This window comes from Nerophis ophidion, linkage group LG08, assembly GCF_033978795.1.
Source record: "Nerophis ophidion isolate RoL-2023_Sa linkage group LG08, RoL_Noph_v1.0, whole genome shotgun sequence".
NCBI lineage: Eukaryota > Metazoa > Chordata > Actinopteri > Syngnathiformes > Syngnathidae > Nerophis > Nerophis ophidion.
This window is the reverse complement of record NC_084618.1, coordinates 36,066,360-36,088,733: the sequence shown is the minus strand read 5'-3', so window position 1 is coordinate 36,088,733 and position 22,374 is coordinate 36,066,360. Positions and strand designations below refer to the sequence as shown.

General features: G+C 42.9%; 1 protein-coding gene across 5 annotated transcripts in view; it reads left to right on the top strand.

Annotated features, from left to right (window-relative positions):
• Positions 1-21,836, top strand: part of LOC133557713 (CCR4-NOT transcription complex subunit 3-like) — a 31,412-nt gene extending 9,576 nt beyond the window's left edge. For 4 of the 5 annotated variants that reach the window (XM_061908421.1, XM_061908422.1, XM_061908426.1 and 1 more), the window contains 12 exons: positions 10,001-10,129; positions 12,998-13,088; positions 13,171-13,304; positions 13,436-13,492; positions 13,605-14,478; positions 14,562-14,667; positions 14,757-14,907; positions 15,009-15,105; positions 15,218-15,416; positions 20,279-20,411; positions 20,487-20,612; positions 20,700-21,836. In XM_061908421.1, coding sequence (XP_061764405.1) covers positions 10,001-10,129; positions 12,998-13,088; positions 13,171-13,304; positions 13,436-13,492; positions 13,605-14,478; positions 14,562-14,667; positions 14,757-14,907; positions 15,009-15,105; positions 15,218-15,416; positions 20,279-20,411; positions 20,487-20,612; positions 20,700-20,798 — 2,196 coding nt within the window. In that variant the 3' untranslated portion in view covers positions 20,799-21,836. The remainder of the gene's footprint in view (positions 1-10,000; positions 10,130-12,997; positions 13,089-13,170; positions 13,305-13,435; positions 13,493-13,604; positions 14,479-14,561; positions 14,668-14,756; positions 14,908-15,008; positions 15,106-15,217; positions 15,417-20,278; positions 20,412-20,486; positions 20,613-20,699) is intronic. The other variant, XM_061908423.1, reaches the window with a different exon arrangement.
• Positions 21,837-22,374: the final 538 nt, after the last annotated feature.

Genomic DNA, 22,374 nt, shown 5'->3' with positions numbered 1-22,374 from the left:
AATTCTTTACAATATCTCGTTGAGAAATGTTGCTCTAAAACTGTTCGACAATTTGCTTACAAAGCCTCACCCCATCCTTTTATGAATTATTTAGCATTTCATGGAAGCTGCATTTATACCCAATCATGGCACCCAATTGTTCCCAATTAGCCTGCACACCTGTGGGATGTTCCATATAAGTGTTTGATGAGCATTCCTCAACTTTATCAGTATTTATTGCCACCTTTCCCAACTTCTTTGTCACGTGTTGCTGGCATCAAATTCTAAAGTTGATTATTTGCAAAAAAAAATAAAATGTTTATCAGTTTGAACATCAAATATGTTGTCTTTGTAGCATATTCAACTGAATATGGGTTGAAAATTATTTGCAAATCCTTATACTCCGTTTATATTTACATCTAACACAATTTCCCAACTGATATGGAAATGGGGTTTGTATATTTAATGATAGCTGACACTAACTATCCTAATCACTTTAATTAGCTTACCAACCCAAAGCTAATTTGTGTGCATACGTACGTAGTTATGTCATTACACCCTAGAAGCCGTTAGAGGGCAGTCAGTATATAACGCTTAAAATACATTAGAAATTTAGCGCCCGATGTAAATGTTGCAAACAGCCCCTTTAAAGGGGAACTGCCCTTTTTTGGGAATTTTGTGTATCGTTCACAATCATTATTAAAGACATGACGACGGATGTATTTGTATTTTAATGCATTCTAACTCGTAAATAAAAGTCTGCTTATAGCTCATAACCCCCCCTCAAAAAACATCCAAAGAGCACCAACAATACTCCATTTACATTTTGTGACTTGAAGTTTAACCAAGTATTAGTGACATTGTTATCATAAGCGCTAACGCACAAACTATTTTCGCAGCGCTGTTACAACTACCGAGTGGGAAGCTGCTTCCTCAGTTCCTTTGCTCGTGAAAGTTTGTTGTAGATCATAAATCATGCTTCTCACCTGGATAGTAAAAGTACGAGGATGTTATCCGACATGTTGGTACACTTTGACAGCCAATTCAGAACTGGAAATCGTGAGAACAATACAATAAGACGCTAAGTTTCACGCCTCTTTTTTTGCGATGATTATCAGTCATTTTTCCTCTAAAACGGTAGTAAAACAAGATTCTATCAGTCGGCATCCTAATGACAGCAGACCTTGCACAGTAAGTGATATTTATTATGTTTGTTGGCTCTCATGAAGTCTGCATTGAGTAATTATCAGGGACGCAGTGAGGGGGAGGGGAGCGAACGTTGTGATGCGTTTTTGAAAATAATGCACCGCGTACTCTTAAAGTGATAAAAATGTGTAAATATTTAATGTGATTATAAATGTGCCCTTTACTACAATCCATATATACTTACGGCATGTAAATAAAACCTTAATAGAGGGGTTTGGATGTTTTTTAAGAGCTTTTATAGGCAGACTAGAGCGACTCTGTGGGCTCCATTGTCGGCAGACTTTTGATCGCATTTATTTAATATTTAGAATTTATTTAAAAAAAAATACTTACGTGTTCTTGTCTTACATAAGGATTAAGAATGATAGGCAAAATTTCCAAAAATGTGCAGTTCCCCTTTAAGGTGCACCATAGTCAAGATCACTGTAGCTACTGGTACAAACCCCATTTCCATATACTGTAAGTGGGGAAATTGTGTTAGATGTAAATATAAACGGAATACAATGATTTGCAAATCCTTTTCAACCCATATTCAATTGAATGCACTACAAAGACAAGATATTTGATGTTCAAACCCATAAACTTTTATTTTTTTTTTGCAAATAATAATTAACTTACAATTTCATGGCTGCAACACGTGTCAAAGTAGTTGGGAAAGGGCATGTTCACCACTGTGTTACATCACCTTTTCTTTTATCAACACTCAATTAACGTCTGGGAACTGAGGAAACTAATTGTTGAAGCTTTGAAAGTGGAATTCTTTCCCTTTCTTGTTTTATGTAGAGCTTTAGTCGTTCAACAGTCCGGGGTCTCCGCTGTCGTATTTTACGCTTCATAATGCGCTACACATTTTCGATGGGAGACAGGTCTGGACTGCAGGCGGGCCAGGAAAGTACCCACACTCTTTTTTTACGAAGCCACGCTGTTGTAACACTTGTCTTGCTGAAATAAGCAGGGGCGTTCATGCTAACGTTGCTTGGATGACAACATATGTTGCTCCAAAATCTGTATGGACCTTTCAGCATTTTTGGTGCCTTCACAGATGTGGAAGTTACCCATGCCTTGGGCACTAATACACCCCCATACCATTACAGATGCTGGCTTTTGAACTTTGCGCTTATAACAATCCGAATGATTATTTTCCTCTTTGTTCTGGAGGACACCACATCCTCTGTTTCCAAATATAATTTGAAATATGGACTCGTCAGACCACAGAACACCTTTCCACTTTGCATCAGTCCATCTTAGGTGAGCTCGGGCCCAGCCAAGCTGGCGGCGTTTCAGGGTATTGTTGATAAATGGGTTTGGCTTTGCATAGTAGAGTTTTAACTTGCACTTACAGATGTAGCGACCAACTGTAGTTACTGACAGTGGTTTTATGAAGTGTTCCTGAGCCCATGTGGTGATATCATTCACGCACTGATGTCGGTTTTTGATGCAGTACCGCCTGGGTGATCAAAAGTCCATAATATCATCGCTTATGTGCAGTGATTTCTTCAGATTCTCTGAAATTTTTGGTGATTTTACAGACCGTAGATGGTAAAATCCCTAAATTCCTTGCAATAGCTCGTTGAGAAATGTTGTTCTAAAACTATTCGACAATTTGTTTACAAAGTGGTGACCTTCACCCCATCCTTGTTTGTGAATTACTTATCATTTCAGGGAAGCTGCTTTTATACCCAATCATGGCACCCAACTGTTCCCAATTAGCCTGCACACCTGTGCGATTTTCCAAATACAGTGGGGCAAAAAAGTATTTAGTCAGCCACCGATTGTGCAAGTTCTCCCACGTAAAATGATGACAGAGGTCTGTAATTTTCATTATAGGTACACTTCAACCATGAGGGACAGAATGTGGAAAAAAAAAATCCAGGAATTCACATTGTAGGAATTTTAAAGATTTTATTTGTAAATTATGGTGGAAAATAAGTATTTGGTCAACCATTCAAAGCTCTCACTGATGGAAGGAGGTTTTGGCTCAAAATCTCACGATACATGGCCCCATCCATTCTTTCCTTAACACGGATCAATCGTCCTGTCCCCTTAGCAGAAAAACAGCCCCAAAGCATGATGTTTACAACCCCCATGCTTCACAGTTGGTGTGGTGTTCTTGGGATGCAACTCAGTATTCTTCTTCCTCCAAACACAACAAGTTGAGTTAATACCAAAAAGTTATATTTTGGTTTCATCTGACCACATGACATTCTCCCAATCCTCTGCTGTATCATCCATGTATCCATTTTGGTATAAACTCAACTTGTCGTGTTTGGACGAAGAAGAATACTGAGTTGCATCCCAAGAACACCACACCTACTGTGAAGCATGGGGGTGGAAACACAATGCTTTGGGGCTGTTTTTCTGCTAAGGGGACAGGACAATTGATCCGTGTTAAGGAAAGAATGAATGTATCGTGAGATTTTGAACCAAAACCTTCTTCCATTAGTGAGAGTTTTGAATGGTTGACCAAATACTTCTTTTCCACCATAATTTACAAATAAATTATTTAAAATTCCTACAATGTGAATTCCTGGATTTTTTTTCTTCACATTCTGTCTCTCACAGTTGAAGTGTACCTATGATGAAAATTACAGACCTCTGTCCTCATTTTAAGTGGGAGAACTTGCACAATCGGTGGATGACTAAATTACTTTTTGCCCCACTATAAGTGTTTGATGATTGTTCCTAAACGTTATCACTATTTATTGCCACTTTTCCCAACTTCTTTGTCACATGTTTCTGGCATCAAATTCTAAAGTTAATGATTATTTGCACAAAAAAAAAATCTTTATCAGTTTGAACATTAAATATGTTGTCTTTGTAGCATATTCAACTGAATACGGGTTGACAATGATTTACAAATCATTGCATTCCGTTTATATTTACATTTAACACAATTTCCCAACTCATAGGGAAACAGGGTTTGTAGAAGTAGTTAAAACATTTAATCACATGGTTAAAATGTTTTTTTATAGTGAATACTTTGTGCTGCCCAGCCTTAGGGTGGTGTAGCTTAGTTGGTAGAGCGGCCGTGCCAGCAACTTGAGTGTTGCAGGTTTGATCCCCGCTTCCGCCATCCTAGTCACTGCAGTTGTGTCCTTGGTCAAGACACTTTACCCACCTGCTCCCAGTGCCACCCACACTGGTTTAAATGTCAAAATTAGATATTGGGTTTCACTGAGCTGCCACCTTATCGTGGTAGAGGAGTTTGCGTGTCCCAATGATCCTAGGAGCTATGTTGTCCGGGGGCTTTATGCCCCCTGGTAGGGTCTCCCAAGGCAAACAGGTTCTAGGTGAGGGATCAGACAAAGAGCAGCTCGAAGACCTCTATGAAGAAGAAAAAACATGGACCCAGATTTCCCTCGCCCGGACGCGGGTCACCGGGGTCTCCCTCTGGAGCCAGGCCCAGAGGTGGGGCACGATGGCGAGCGCCTGGTGGCCGGGCCTGTTCCCATGTGGCCCGGCCGGGCACATCCCGAAGAGGCAAATGGGTGGTGAGCCCCTCCAATGGGCTCACCACCCATAGCAGGGGCCATAGAGGTCGGGTGCAATGTGAGCTGGGCGGCAGCCGTAGGCAGGGCACTTGGCGGTCCGATCTTCGGCTACAGAAGCTAGCTCTTGGGACGTGGAACGTCACCTCACTGGGGGGGAAAGAGCCTGAGCTAGTGTGCGAAGTCGCGAAGGTCAGGCCGGATATAGTCGGACTCACTTCGACGCACAGCAAGGGCTTTGGAACCACTTCTCTCGAGAGGGACTGGTCTCTCTTCCACTCTGGCGTTGCCGGCAGTGAGAGGCGACGGGCTGGGGTGGCAATTCTTGTTTCCCCCCGGCTCAAAGCCTGCACGTTGGAGTTTAACCCGGTGGACGAAAGGGTAGCCTCCCTCTGCCTTCGGGTGGGAGGACGGGTCCTGACTGTTGTTTGTGCTTACGCACCAAACGGCAGTTCAGAGTACTTACCCTTTTTGGGAGCACTCGAGGGAGTACTGGAAAGTGCTCCCCCAGGTGATTCCCTTGTCCTCCTGGGGGACTTCAACGCTCACGTTGGCAACGACAGTGAAACCTGGAGTGGCGTGATTGGGAAGAATGGTCGCCCGGATCTGAACCCGAGTGGTGTTTTGTTATTGGACTTTTGTGCTCGTCACAGTTTGTCCATAACAAACACCATGTTCAAACATAAGGGTGTCCATATGTGCACTTGGCACCAGGACACCCTAGGCCGCGGTTCCATGATTGACATTGTAGTTGTGTCATCGGATTTGCGGCCTTATGTTTTGGACACTCGGGTGAAGAGAGGGTCGGAGCTTTCTACCGATCACCACCTGGTGGTGAGTTGGCTGCGATGGTGGGGGAGGATGCCGGACAGACCTGGGAGGCCCAAACGCATTGTGAGGGTCTGCTGGGAACGTCTGGCAGAGTCCCCTGTCAGAGAAAGTTTCAATTCCCACCTCCGGAAGAACTTTGAACATGTCACGAGGGAGGTGCTAGACATTGAGTCCGAGTGGACCATGTTCCGCACCTCCTATTGTCGAGGCGGCTGATCGGAGCTGTGGCCGCAAGGTAGTTAGTGCTTGTCGGGGCAGCAATCCTAAAACCCCTTGGTGGACACCAGCGGTGGGGGATGCCGTCAAGCTGAAGAAGGAGTCCTATCGGGTCCTTTTGGCTCATAGGACTCCGGAGGCAGTGGACAGGTACCGACAGGCCAAGCGGTGTGCAGCTTCAGCGGTCGCGCAGGCAAAAACTCGGACATGGGAGGAGTTCGGGGAAGCCATGGAAAACGACTTCCGAACGGCTTCGAAGCGATTCTGGACCACCGTCCGCCGCCTCAGGAAGGGGAAGCAGTGCACTATCAACACCGTGTATGGTGCGGATGGTGTTCTGCTGACCTCAACTGCGGATGTTGTGGATAGGTGGAAGGAATACTTCGAAGACCTCCTTAATCCCACCAACACGTCTTCCTATGAGGAAGCAGTGCCTGGGGAATCTGTGGTGGACTCTCCTATTTCTGGGGCTGAGGTCGCTGAGGTAGTTAAAAAGCTCCTCGGTGGCAAGGCCCCAGGGGTGGATGAGCTCATTAAGGCTCTGGATGCTGTGGGGCTGTCTTGGTTGACAAGACTCTGCAGCATCGCGTGGACATCGGGGGCGGTACCTCTGGATTGGCAGACCGGGGTGGTGGTTCCTCTCTTTAAGAAGGGGGACCGGAGGGTGTGTTCCAACTATCGTGGGATCACACTCCTCAGCCTTCCCGGTAAGGTTTATTCAGGTGTACTGGAGAGGAGGCTACGCCGGATAGTCGAACCTCGGATTCAGGAGGAACAGTGTGGTTTTCGTCCTGGTCGTGGAACTGTGGACCAGCTCTATACTCTCGGCAGGGTTCTTGAGGGTGCATGGGAGTTTGCCCAACCAGTCTACATGTGCTTTGTGGACTTGGAGAAGGCATTCGACCGTGTCCCTCGGGAAGTCCTGTAGGGAGTGCTCAGAGAGTATGGGGTATCGGACTGTCTTATTGTGGCGGTCCGCTCCCTGTACGATCAGTGCCAGAGCTTGGTCCGCATTGCCAGCAGTAAGTCGAACACATTTCCAGTGAGGGTTGGACTCCGCCAAGGCTGTCCTTTGTCACCGATTCTGTTCATAACTTTTATGGACAGAATTTCTAGGCGCAGCCAAGGCGTTGAGGGGTTCCGGTTTGGTGACCGCAGGATTAGGTCTCTGCTTTTTGCAGATGATGTGGTCCCGATGGCTTCATCCGACCGGGATCTTCAGCTCTCACTGGATCAGTTCGCAGCCGAGTGTGAAGCGACCGGAATGAGAATCAGCACCTCCAAGTCCGAGTCCATGGTTCTCGCCCGGAAAAGGGTGGAATGCCATCTCCGGGTTGGGGAGGAGACCCTTCCCCAAGTGGAGGAGTTCAAGTACCTAGGAGTCTTGTTCACGAGTGGGGGAAGAGTGGATCGTGAGATCGACAGGCGGATCGGTGCGGCGTCTTCAGTAATGCGGACGTTGTATCGATCCGTTGTGGTGAAGAAGGAGCTGAGCCGAAAGGCGAAGCTCTCAATTTACCGGTCGATCTACGTTCCCATCCTCACCTATGGTCATGAGCTTTGGGTCATGACCGAAAGGATAAGATCACGGGTACAACAGGCCGAAATGAGTTTCCTCCGCCGTGTGGCGGGGCTCTCCCTTAGAGATAGGGTGAGAAACTCTGCCATCCGAGAGGAACTCAAAGTAAAGCCGCTGCTCCTCCACATCGAGAGGAGCCAGATGAGGTGGTTCGGGCATCTGGTCAGGATGCCACCCGAACGCCTCCCTAGGGAGGTGTTTAGGGCACGTCCAACCGGTAGGAGGCCACGGGGAAGACCAAGGACACGTTGGGATGACTATGTCTCCCGGCTGGCCTGGGAACGCCTCGGGATCCCCCGGGAAGAGCTAGACGAAGTGGCTGGGGAGAGGGAAGTCTGGGTTTCCCTGCTTAGGCTGTTGCCCCCGCGACCCGACCTCGGATAAGCGGAAGAAGATGGATGTGTAAAGCGCTTTGATTCACTAGAGAAAAAGCGCTATATAGATATTTGAGGTGTGGGGAAAATCGATTCGAATACGAATCAAATACGTTATGCGATTCAGAATCGATTCTCATTTTTTTAAAATCGATTTTATATTTTTTATTTTAAAAAAGATAATTTGTGATTATTTATTTATTATTATTATTTTTTTATTAATCCAACAAACCACTACACAGCAAAACCATAACAATGCAGTCCAATTCCAAAACCAAACCTGACCCAGCAACACTCAGAACTGCAATAAACAGAGCAATTGAGAGGAGACAGAAACACGACACAGAACAAACCAAAAGTAGTGAAACAAAAATGAATATTATCAACAACAGTATCAATATTAGTTATAATTTCAGCATAGCAGTGATTAAAAATCCCTCATTGACATTGTCATTAGACATTTATAAAAATAAAAAAAAAGAACAATAGTGTCACAGTGGCTTACACTTGCATCACATCTCATAATCTTGACAACACAGTGTCCAATATTTTCACAAAGATAAAATAAGTCATATTTTTGGTTCGTTTAATACTTTAAACAAATTTACATTATTGCAATCAGTTGATAAAACATTGTCCTTTACAATTTTATAAAAGCTTTTTTTTTTTAAAACTCTATATACTACTCTGCTTGCATGTCAGCAGACTGGGGTAGATCCTGCTGAAATCCTATGTATTGAATAAATACAGAATCGTTTTGAATCGGAAAAATATCGTTTTTGAATCGAGAATCAAATCGATATATTATCGAATCGTGACCCCAAGAATTGATATTGAATCGAATCGTGGGACACCAAAGATTCGCAGCCCTAATAAATATAATTCACTTCACTTAATTTCACTTACCCAGACTCCACCTCCAGCAGTGCCCAGTCTAATTGCAGTTGAGACCCCTGATTTAAACGTATGACTTGCTACTAGGACTGCATTATTTTGGCCATTTAGAATTTTTTGCTCTGAAAACTTGATTTACAATTTCCTTTTTTTGGTAAAAACTAAAAAAGACAACTGTGGGAAACACGCTATCTGGGCTGGTGGTGGTGGATCTTTTCTTGCTTAGCAAATACTTGGGCTTTCATGCATGCCTGCTTAGTAATTTCTCTCTTTCATCTTTAATACTGTACATACTTCTTTTAATCACTAAATGTAGCGACAATGTTGCATAACTGGCAACACAGATCACTTCTGCTATGTCTAGTTCTCTGGGTGTTGAGAAGTGGAGTTACGATACATACCGCAACAGTACCATTATAATTTGTTTACGAGGAATGGCGAACCAAACCACATTTGTGAGGGGGTAAATTTAATTTGTGGCCACAAATAAATTGATATGTTTATGCGCTGTATGTTTATTAACAGCACTCTTCAGCACTCTTGCAGGAAGGTGCAGCTGACATGATATAGAGGAAAATAGATTAAACAATTGTCTTTTTTTTAACATTGCCATACTTAAAAATTCCAATTTAAAATGTAACCAGTCATGCTCCCATAGTTGCTGCGATAATTATTTTTAATTGAATCACAACCTTCCAAAGATGTAATGTAATTTCCTGGGATCTTTCAAACTCTAGCAGTCAGCAAAAGTGGTCTTCCTTCGCTGTGTTGGTGAACGAAGTGTTGATGTTTAATAAATGAGACAGTCCACACAAACGTTCTTTTATTTAGTGCCACACTCTGCAGTTAAGCATGGTGCTCAGTCAGCATTCAATGTATGAAGTCTTGAGTGGACATGTACGTGGACCCTGATGGAACACAATAATAATGGCTTCTGGTCAAGGAACAACATGCTGCCATTGTTTATTAATGACTTCACATGAGTTGAGTCCATGTGACCACATCAGTCAAAGTTCTTTCTTGAACCTGTTGGGACCCCACAACCCTATTGAACTCACCCTAATTAATGAAATGAGAAGCATGTATGATAGAGCGGATGATTACATATTGAATAAACATCGAACTGGTTTGATGTGATCACTTTAGCCATAAAGGTCTTAGCATGTAACAACCTCTTTGTCCTATGTGATGTTTTTAAACTTTGTCTTATTTTGATTTTACACTCTCTCCTGTTAATTGAAATTGAACATAAATGACACATGGTTCTGATGGGTCGCTCCATTCCACAAACATGTGATTAATATCTGCATCATGCAGTTGTCAAGTTGGCTTTATTTAAAACTATTACATGAACATCGCACCTCACATTTTTCCTCCTCTTCTTCTTTTTGTCCTGCCTCACCCGGCTGGTTCTGGTGCTCGGCGTTCCACAGAAGCAAGACCGTATCGAGGAGTTGAAGAAGTTCATTGAGAAGCATCGGCACCATATTCGTATGCTGGAGACCATACTGAGGATGCTGGACAACGACTCTGTGCAGGTGGATGCCATCAGGAAGATCAAGGTTGGTTTGAGGCACCACCGGGAACTGTTGATATGTTTTAAATGTCACACTTCCACAAGTACACTTCAATAAGTACACGGTGTACTTCATTCCTGAGTGCGCAACTTGTGATAGTGTATTGCTGTCTAGAATCTAAAGCAGTGTTGGGGTTTCAACGTAATGCCATCCTGTAATGTCTAATAAAAAGCCTATAGATAAACGTTATCCATATATCTAAAGACAAATATTGTTTTTTTTTATTCTTTAATAATATCAACTTGTCAGCTTTTTGCCATTACATGATGCCTTTATCTCTATTTTTACATTTTGATAGAGGAAGGTATTTTTAAATTTATTTTTTTAAGTTATGTAGATGCTGTATGGGGACAGACCCATTAAGAGTTTGAGCAAAAATATGTCTTTTAGGAATTAACTATGCACAATAAAACATTAACAAAATGCTGTGTCAAATGAATGTTTTTTTAAAGTAATACCTTTTGTGACATTAAAAAAACATGGTGTTTACTTTTTAATATAAATATAAAACACAAAGCAGTTTGGCTAATGGCAATGAAGTCGAATATTCAAACGTTGTTCTTTTAAAACGCCTCCTTGTGGTTCAGTACAACAGTTTGGCCAACAACAGAAAAAACAGAAGTGACACGTCTCTCATCAAATACACAATCTTCACTGCCATAGTTCAGTTCAACTGAGATGACAAAACATTTGAGCTAGTATTGATGTTATTTGAACACTGATATATTACGGTTTGCAGTTAAAACACAAGTTACCATCCCAGTCAACAAACTAAAGACTTAATAAAAAAAGTTGTGACAACGTTCACGACACATCACCTGATACATGTTTCCTCACTTCATTAACTCTGTCACAGCAGCTGAAGGATGCAGTATTGAGAAAATAAGAACAACATCAGTTTTTCTCCTTCACTGTATACTTTTAGTGTGGGGACAGGTGTGTCTGTCTTCAATTTTGTCCACACCTGTCGCCATTTGACAGCAGTACGCTCTTAAAAGCACGCCGGGAAACAAGGGAAAAATGACGTTAAACCAAGCGCTTGGCTCCATTTACTCCACATGTAAAGTTTGTGTAGTTAGTCCGCCATGATTATTAGGCCAAACGACGCTAGTGCGCATGCGACTGACTTTGTGTTGCCTAAAATGCATTAATAAATGACGTTTTTTTAGTAATTAAAAAATTTGACTGTATGACTAACCGTCTGGAATTGTATCGCAAATTATCATTGTACCGTTTATTGTTACATCCTTAGTCCATTAAAAAGTCAAGGGCGGTCACGGCATTGTCTTGCAGCAGATGCTGGTCAATTTTTTAGGACATTACCGCAAATGACAAGTGCGGTCGCGGCACGTGCCGTGGTTGCTGTGGTTAAATTCAAGCCCTGTGCAGACGCTAACATTTGGATCGCTCATTAAAATATCAGCCTTTTACCCTATATCTCAATAGTAATATACCTCAGCCAGGAGGTTATGCAATTGTTGCTATCAGTTAGTTTGCAAAAGAATTCGGAATGCTATCAGCGGATTTTTGTCTAACTTTGAGGAAATCTCCAAAATGGAATAAAGAAGTCATCACGTTTTGAAGCTGATCAAAACTTTTTATACTGTTTTACCTTATGTTTACATCACACGCTTTAATGTCTATGTGTATGCTCTGCTAGGATTGCGTGATGATGGCCAAAATACTGTAATAATCCCAATATGATCAATATTGACATCACGATTATTCATATCTTAGGTTAATTATAATGTTTCCCACAGGTCAGCAAGTTACTTGCGGTCCTGAGGGTGGTGGGCTGGAGGGATACATGTGAATGTGATGTCATGTAATTTGGAATTAAATAGTTTTATATTCAGATACAAAACTTTGTGTTTTTCTTAAATAGCATTAATATTCCCTCTTTTTCTCATTACATGAGGCGTTTAGCTCTATATATCCCTTTTTGATGTTTTTTTGGGTGCAAAAAAAAAAAAAAACCACATTGTGTGAGTAGCCCGAGTGTTATCAATTGAACACCTCTGCTTGACCTAAACATTGTTTATAATGTGAAACAACCATCCATCCATTTTCTATCGCTTGTCCCCTTTGGGGTCGCAGGGGGTCGCTGGCGCATATCTCAACTGCATTCGGGCGGTAGGTGGGTTACACCCTGGAGAAGTCGCCACCTCATCACAGATAATGTGAAACATTTATATTAAATGTCACAATACAAAACTATTGCGTTATTTAGTGTAATGATTTTACTCACGTGGAAGAATTATTCAATGCACAATTACATTTTCACAATCCCTGGATTCATACTCTTGCACAGATGCAGTGGGTGCATGATTTCACAATGGGGAGAACATTGATTGATTGATTTATTGATTGATTGATACTTTTATTAGTAGATTGCACAGCTCAGTACATATTCCGTACAATTGACCACTAAATGGTAGCACCTGAATAAGTTTTTCAACTTGTTTAAGTCGGGGTCCACGTTAATCAATTCTTGGTATTGGCATCTTGGCAGTGTTTTCACTTGAGGGAAAAGTGTCTCCAGACTTTATTCAGCACGATTGCCAGCCTTTTGTCCTGCTATTGTGACTCCAAAGAGACAAGCAGAACAGCAGTGTTGTGCAAGCGTCCACACTTGTTGCCATCTAATAACAGCGTTGCTATCTTTAACGCACGCTGAAGACTCCACAGAAGTGAAACAAAGTAAATCAAGGGGATTACAGCATTTATTTATTATACATACACTCAAATCTCGAGTAGATCCGGCCCTTAGTGTGAGTACAAAAGTGCGTCTCATCCTCTTCATCAGGTATCATTTTGCAGTATGTTTTATCCGCATCTTCTTTGCCGTGCTAGGATGACGTGGAGTACTATCTAGACTCGTCACAGGATCCAGACTTTGAGGAGAACGAGTTTCTGTACGACGATCTTGACCTGGAGGACATTCGTAAGGAGGCGTTCCATGTCGTTTATGTAGCTCACAGGACGTCCCCGCCCCTGATGTGCTTTCTCCGTGTGTCCTCTTTCAGCACCGTCACTGGTTGCTACCTCCCCACCGGGCAATTCTCAGTTGGAGGACGAGCTCTTCCAGCACTCTAGCAGCACGCCCACCTCCACCACCTCATCCTCGCCCATCCCCCCCTCGCCCGCGACTTGCACTACAGTGAGTGAAGCTTTTTATCTCGTTGTCATTGAGATTCGCTGTGTACGAAGTTTGAACTTGCTTTGTAACCTTTGTTTTCATAGACCACACCTTTTGTGTATATACTGCATAACTTATTTTTATTTTATCAGGAGAACTCGGAAGACGACAAGAAGCGAGGGCGCTCAACAGACAGTGAAGTTGGTCAGGTGAGTTCAGTGAGCGTCAATCACTTGATTGACCAATCAGGGCGTAGCGAGTCACTGCATTTTCTGGATTTTGTCGACACAACCATCAAGACAAGTCTTCTTCCCCTTTCAGTCTCCTGTGAAGAACGGCAACCCCTCTTCGTCGTCATCCTCTTCATCGTCGTCGTGCTCCTCTTCCTCTTCGTCATCTGTCTCGGGACTGATGTCTTCTTCGTTGGTCTCCATGGCAGCGATGGCTACTGGGGGAAACGGCTCAGGGGGGCTCCTCTCCAACATGACGGCCGGCAGCTACAGCAACGCCACCCAGCAGCAGTCCCAGGCTGCGCATCAGCAACAGTCCAAAACTTGTGTTAGCTCCTCCTCCTTAGTGCCCGCTACCAATCCTGGCAGCTCAATCAATAGCTACCCTGCCCCCTCCGCCTTGTCTCCTCCCAACAACAGCACACTGGGGTTCTTTTCGTCTAACTCTCAACTTCCGGTACCTTCACGGCCCACACCCACTTCTAACAGCCTCGGACTGGGCCTAGGTCTGTCACTAGGGAAAGGCAGCATGTCCGGTTCTACCAGCCCGATGTCTGCGGGTCTCGGCCTGTCAGGGATGCCGGCGTCCCTAAGCAGTATGGCGAGCCTACTGTCCAACTCCACCCCGGCACCCTACGCTCAGGCAGCCGCATCGGGCGCAGTGGGCTCCAACCTACTCAGCTCTCTGGGCAGCATCAGCACACCAAGCACCAGCGGATTGGGGAGTTCTGTTGGCTCCGGAAGCATGACAGTCGGCGGGCCGACATCCTCCACAAGTGGTCTACTGGGTTCGATGTCAAGCTCGGGTATTCTGAGTTTGGTTTCCAGCCATTCGGCAGTTCAAGGGTCCGCGTTGGCGGCACAGAACACGTCAAGTTTAACGCCAGTAGGCGGCGTGGGTGTGATCGGGAGTAATGGGGGCAGCGTCAGACCGCCTAGCAGACAGAAGCAGAACGGATCCAGCAGTAAGTGTTTCAATCATATGTTTACTAATACAATCATATATTACTACTACTTTGCAATAACTAAATAAATGTTTATGTTGCAGGTTACAGCGCTGTGGTAGCAGACAGTGCAACAGACTCCTCCCCCGTCAGTGCCAGCCAATCACAAAGCTGCCAATCTCTGTCTTTGACCTCAACAGCAAACCAGCTGTGAGTGAGGGACATTGGTGTTTACATTCACGCTTATTTCGCTTTTGTCGTCAACTCAGACTCACCCGCTCATGCTTTGTCCCTCCTAGGAAGGACACTGGTCCCTGTTTACTGAGCTCCTTGACGTTGTCTTCCAGCTCGCTGTCTCCGGCTTCCTACAGCGAGGCCAAGATGGTGACCAGCCTTGGCGGTCTGCTCAACGGACCGCTGTCCTACTCGACATCCTCTGACAGCATCAAGGTGAGAATGCCATCCTTTTAAGGAGACTCACTACAATCCACGGTCTCCTCCTCAGTCTTGTGACATCACAACTGATCTGTCCTCTTTTGTACCCACATCAGCCCCAGGAGCCTCTCAGCAGTCTGAAGTCCATGGCCGAGCGAGCAGCGCTCAGCTCAGGGATGGACGGAGACATGCCCCCTCTGCACCTTGCCTCGGGTAACACACACACATCAAGTAGCACGTTGGGTCAGGGTAGACATAGAAGAAGTTGAATGAAAACAAAATGAGACACTTATGAACAAAACTTGATAACGACATATCTCTGCAGATATTTTTCCCAGCACGACGGCATCTTCGGGCCCCCCCTCTGCCTCACAGTCCTCCCTGTCGGAGGTCAACATCCCGCCCTCGCTGGGCGTGTGCCCTCTGGGGCCGGCGCCCCTGTCCAAAGAGCATCTCTACCAGCAAGCCATGGAGGAGGCCGTGTGGACGCACATGCCCCACCCGTCTGACTCGGAGAGGATCAGGTGTGACACGGCACATTGTTATAAAATGATTAAATGTACTGGCAATGCATTCGTAAAATCTGGTTTTATGGTACAAGTCAGAGCTCCCACGTGGTGCACAAAGTAAGAGGCAGGGACGAAATTTATAATATGGCTTGTGTGAAGGGAGCGTTGTTTGAACAGATTAGATGGGAAACAAATTTTTTGTACGAAATAACATTTACAGAATAAAATAATTACCTTGTAGTCCAATTAATTTCATTAGGTCTTCAGAGAATTATGCAATTTGTTATTCTTATAGCCAGACCTGTGTTTATTTGTTACGTGACGACCTCTGAGTAGGGCCACAGTTGTTGCCGAAACCGTCAGGTACAGAAATAAACACACGGGTCTGGCTATAAGAATAACAAAATTGCATAACTTACCTTGGGTTCTCAAAGCTTTCATTATGATTTAGTTTCATGTTTACCTTGTAAGTCCTTGCTGGGGTTTGCAACTGGGAATTCTTTCTTTCTTTTTCTTTCTTTCTTTCTTAGTTTATTTCGAACATGAACACATTTACAACACAATACATCAGACAATTCATATCACCTCACATCACATCATGTCCGAAAAGGAGTAGGAAGAAGCAAAGCTTATTTTAATTGACTGATTTGTGCATCTATTCTGTAATCAAAAGCAGTCCAGCCTTTGGCTAGCAAGACTCAGGACTAGGGAACGTGCCAAGGAGCTGCTAAAGTCACCTTTTTGGAAACACTTGGCCTACCTGGTGAAATAATCAGACAAAGACAAGCGGATAGTGCGAAAGGAAGGTGGCGCAAAGGTTCAGTAGAGATGGGGAACGGGGCTACAAACTGGAACTATTTATGCTGCGATTCAGCCGATAAGATACTTTATTTAAAAAAAAAAAATCTTTCACACCTTATAAACTGGTATTGTTGCATTTTACTCAAAGGAAATCTTGTTAGTTATTTATTGGCAAATTAACTGCGGGCACTTAATGCTGTTTGCATTTAACATTACATTTTCTGCTACCGGCTGAGCGAGGCACCAAACCGTGTTTATGGCATACCTTTAAACCCATAGTTTATACACTAGATGTTTGTCGGGGTTAAGTTCCAAACCCATGTGAATTATTGATGTTGCCAAAAGAAGCCCATCCCCCACAAATTGCTTGTATTCCTTTACGTCGCTTCTTCCCGGAAGTGAAAAACTCTGGTGGGCAGCCAAGATGGCTGTTGTGCAGCAAGCAGTGCACAAACTATCTGAGTACACAAGGGGCTTAGATCTTCATGCTAAAATCAGATGCAAACAAAAAAAAAAATCTTAACTATAAAATGGAATAGATACCCATACTTCATCATAACAAAATTTGTCGAGTAATATGAAGTATTATGCGTTGATGGAATTCCCAGATATGTCGAACTATCTTGTGCGCCGACGTCATTCTACATGACAAAACGAATGAAAACTTGGAAAAGCATGGAGGTCGACATACTATTTATAGTCACACTTGAAAATGGGAGGGCGTGCAATATTTTCGTCTTCCTACCGACATGAGAGAAAATATTTGAGAAGCACTGCTTGGCCCTGTGATGAGGTGGCGTCTTCTCCAGGGTGTAACCCGGCTTCTGCCCGAATGCAGCAGAGAGAGGCTCCAGCAGCCCCAAAAGGGACAAGCGGTAGAAAATGGATGGATAGATGCTCTAAACTGGGTGGCGCAACATCCCCGCCCCACAAAAAACAACCATCGCGCCTCTTTTACATTGACAAACAATGCAGTCGGTGCCAAAAATGTGACATCGAGTTAGCAAATGAAGCGCACTAAGGTATATGTATGAATAAGATGAAAAAAGTCTGTTTAATTACGGCTTACTATTAAAACCTATTCCTTCAATCAAATGTGCAAATATATATAAGGAGTGTATCTGTCCGTATGTATGTATGAATTTCTGATACATGTACTGTATCTATTAGGGATGTAACGGTAATCAGTACAATGATAAACAGCTGTAAAATTCCACAATGGTTAGTACTACCTTTTAAAATTTTTAATTACAGAAAAAACTTAACTTACTAGTGCATTTTAGGCAGCACTACTTACTTCCTGGAAACAAAGTCACAGTAGCGCTGGCGCATTCGCGCTAGCGTCGTTTGGCCTGAAAATCATGCCGGACAAACTATATGGACTTTGCTCCGGTGATTCGCTTCATTTCTGTGGAGTCTCGCCGTGTGTTGAAACACACATTGCTGTTTTTAGATGGAGACGGGTGTGGACAATATTGGAGACGGACACATCTGTCCCACACTAAAAGTATACAGCGAAGGAGAAAACTATTTGAGGTTGCTTTCATTCCCTCAGTACAGCATCCATCAGATGGCACTGAGTTAATGAGTCGAGACAACATGCTGCAGTCGATGTGTGAACATTGCGAAAACTTGTTTATAAAGTCTGTAGTTTGTTTTCTGGGATGCTCACTCATCCTTTATTTAACAGCAATCTGTATTGGTGTTCAAATAACATAAATAGTACCTATAATGTTTTGTGAAGATTATGTATTCGATGTGAGAGGTATCACTCTGTTTTTTTTTTGTTGGCCAAACTGTTGCACTGAACCACTAGGAGGTGTTGTTGGAGAAGAACAAAGATTGTTTATTAGATTTCATCTTCATTAGCCAAACTGCTTATAGTTTTATGATTATTTTAAAAAAGTAAACACCATGTTTTGTTTTACATTGCTTGTCTTTTTTTCATGTCAAAAATGTATTACTTTAAAAACATTTATGTGACACAGCATTTTGTTAGTGTGTTATTGAGTATAGTTAATTCCTTTACGACATATTTCTACTCAAACGTTTAATGGATCTGTCCCGATACAGCACGTACATATAAATGTAAATGACTTTTTTTTTTTAAATACCTCCCTCTATCAAAATGTAAAAATAGATTGATATTGACATTGATAATATTATTAGAAAAAAGAAAGCAAATACTTGTCTTTAGATATATGGATAACGTTGATTTGTATCCTTTTCATTCGACATTACAAATTGCATGATGTTATTGCCTTCACACCTTACCCCAACACTGCTTTACCTAACAATCCGTAATCATGTTCTCAAAATTGATAACAATAATCAGAGCTATTGTTTTGACCGTAATTGGAAGCCCTGCGTTTAAGACTCGATCTCATACATGAACACTATTTTTATCTACCGGTATATGGACAACAAGTGTAGTTACAACTTATGGCCATGTTGGTGCCATTTTCAAAATACTTACATTGGTTTTAATTTTTGAATCTCTTGTGTCCATAAAGTGCTATCTTGCACAATTTTCACATTTATTTTAGTCATTATTTTCCGTCATAGTGATTTGTTTATAATGCTTATGCTGATTTAATATGCTCATTCAATTTCATCACACAGCCAACATGTTGCCATTCTCACAAACACACATACGCTACTGTCATGAGTGAACCAGCTCCTCTGTTGTGCACATGTAGATACATAACATGTAGGTACATAAACTGTAGATATGTAGACACGCACACAGCTGCTTAGCTCATAGGCACCAATCTCCATTTCTGCCAGTGGGCAGTAAATCTGACGCTACTTTTCTGAGCATGCACGGTTTTTGCTTGGTGGTGAGAAATAATTTGCCATCAATCCCACGTGGGTGCTCAGCATTGGATCGGCGCCTATGGCTTGGCTTGATGGCAAATATTAGCAGAGTTAAGATCACTCAATCATAGCGTCAACTGATGCAAGTTAAATGACTGAATTTTGTAACAAATTGCTACAATTTGTGTTTTGTCTTTAACAATCTGTGTTTTACCTGCTACATGGCTTATCTGTGTACATTTATCCATAGTTTTGTTTTCAGTACTTACTAATAATTATATTTTTCTTAAAGCCCAGACAAGGAGTGGGAACCATAAACTTTCTGTTCTATTCTGACCTAATCCTTGATTATGGCAGACCATATGCAATATGGAAAATTGTATATTGTTCTTTGAATGCAACAAGAAAAGACGAATGTGTTTCATGCCTTTTAATTTATATTTTAGCCTTCTAAAATTATTCTTTAAGTGCAATAAGAAACATATGTTTGATGTAATGTAAGTATTCTGTTAAAATAAAGCCAATATTGAAATGTTTTGTAGTTCAGGCGGTTTAGCTCGGTTGGTAGAACGGCCGTGCCAGCAACTTGAGGGTTCCAGGTTCGATCCCCGCTTCCGCCATCGTAGTCACTGCCGTTGTGTCCTTGGGCAAGACACTTTACCCACCTGCTCCCAGTGCCACCCAAACTGGTTTAAATGTAACTTAGATATTGGGTTTCACTATGTAAAGCGCTTTGAGTCACTAGAGAAAAGTGCTATATAAATATAATTCACTTCACTTCCCTTAATTTGGAAAATTATCAATACACATTTTGGTACCGGTACCAAATTATTGGTATCGGGACAACCCTAATATCTACACACATTTTAATGTCTTCAGAGTGTGAAAGGTTGTTTTGTTATAACTAAAATAGGGACATTTGTCGAGGCTAGGACCAATTATTCATTGATTCTTATATGGAAATTTGCTTTACAATACAAACTTTTCGGTTTACGAATCATGTTGAAGAACTAATTAAATCACTAAATCGAGGTTCCACTGTATAAATGACAGCCTCCTATTATGCTTCATTGGCATGGTTTGACACTTCTTTCGTCCTGTTAGGGTGGAATGAATTGGCAAGCGCACACACACAGCCTTAATTAAAGTTTGCATTGTAGGCAGCCCACAAGGGAACAACGACCATTTAAGAGTAAATGCACAGGCTGAGAAATATTATCACCATTGCTTGACGTTTTTTTCCCCTGTTGTCCAAACAGGCAGTACCTCATGAGGAACCCCTGCCCCACTCTGCCTTTCCACCACCAGATGCCGCCACCGCACTCGGACACCGTGGAGTTCTACCAGAGGCTTTCCACGGAAACGCTATTCTTTATTTTCTACTACCTGGAGGTAAGCGGGGCCTGAGCACTGATGATGATGATGATGATGAAGATATACTGTTAAAGTCCAAACCTGTGTCCTCAGGGCACCAAGGCTCAGTACTTGGCGGCCAAAGCCCTAAAGAAGCAGTCATGGAGGTTCCACACCAAATACATGATGTGGTTCCAGAGGCACGAAGAGCCCAAAACCATCACGGACGAGTTTGAACAGGTAAGCTTGTCTCGTCCGAGCGCACCTGCACAAACATCTGGACTGTCCAAAGTTCTAAAGTGTGCTTTTTCTTGTCTCCTCCTTTAGGGAACCTACATCTATTTTGACTATGAGAAGTGGGGCCAGCGCAAGAAGGAAGGCTTCACCTTTGAGTACCGCTACTTGGAGGACCGTGACCTTCAGTGACGGCTCGCTGGTGACGAGGAAGGAGCAGACGAGCAGGTTCCACATTGTCCTCTTGACATTGAGCAGGTTCTACATTGTCCTCTTGACATTGAGCAGGTTCTACATTGTCCTCTTGACATTCCTGGATTGGCCAAAGAGGATGCTCTGACCCTGTCTTTGTTTGGACCCCTATCACACTTCGTCACATCACACAATCCCTCAAGTTTAGAAGCCCAATTCTGCTTTTGACCCAGAACACCAAAGATGATTCGCTGTCAAAAGAACGCAGTTTTTAAACTAGCTTCATCACCAGTGCAGGACAATGGTTTGACTTCCTGTTCTGGTTCTGCTCCAACAAGGGCTTGTCTCGCCACCAGGCTGCATGCACCTACCAGGACCGTGTCCTGTTACGGTCGCCACGGAGACGTCACAATGTTTTTTTTGTGGCCTGCCAACATCTGAATGTTTTTGGAGCTACTGTACTTGAGAAGAATGTACGTCCTCTTGGCCATGAAGACACTTTAACGGACGTTCTTGTCGAAATGTGCAGTTGTGTCCTTTCGTGTTCTCGTCAGGTGCAAACAAACAAGCGTGACGCCGCTTGGCTTTTCACCGCCTGCCGTCCTCTCTGACGCCACCTCGAAGTTTCCTTCACGTCTCAGGAAGTGTTTGATGGTTCTTTGTAGAAACCTCCAGCGTGGCCCTTTTCATTTCACTAAAGGCTTTTTTAAAACCACAACTTTAATCCTCCAATGTTTGGAGCAGCAGCTGGACGAGAGACCATCTTTATATTTTATATTTTCTATTTTGTTAGAGTGTATATTTTTTTGGTTTTAACCTCGCAGCAAACAGAGGAAGCGTCTTCTTTTATGGAACGCCTGACTGACTTTTTAACCTTTTGTTGACGTTTGTGACGCGGCAGGAAAAAGAGGTCAGCGTCAGCCTCTTCTCCTGCCTTCCTTTCTTTTTGTTGCTGGGACAGCATGGAAAAAAATAATCATGACACAGCCACCAATAAAGGATTGTAAAATATGAATAAAATAACTACTTTTCACAAAACCGCTTTTGTTTTCTGCTTTCATACATGTAATGTCAACAACGAAGCGCAGTTTGCCCTCCATTACAACAGGGGGCAGCACATTGACACTAACGTCACTAATGTCAAACCTTGTGTGTGAAATGTTGTTTACCATTCACAATCCTCACGTGAGACAAAACATGTTTTTCTTTTTTCATGCATTCTAAGTTGGAAATAAACCTTAACAAAAGTCAGCAAACATTGAAGGTAATGGACGTCACCCTATTCCGCCTTAAAAGTGCATTTTGAAACATTCAAAAGCCTCCAAACTTTGACATTCATGATACGAGTATATATGTAATGTAGTAACAAGAACATTAGCAATGGAACATTTCTGTATTTTGGTTACTTTAAGTCTACAGTGGTGTATTCATCTTTATAGATGCATCACAGTTTAGGCTATTCAACAATAACACCCATTGCGGACTTTATGAGAGCCAACGACCATTCCTTGGGAACAAACAATGATCCAGAGCCTTGTATTTTTGAGCGTGAATATACAGAGAATGAGCTACAAGT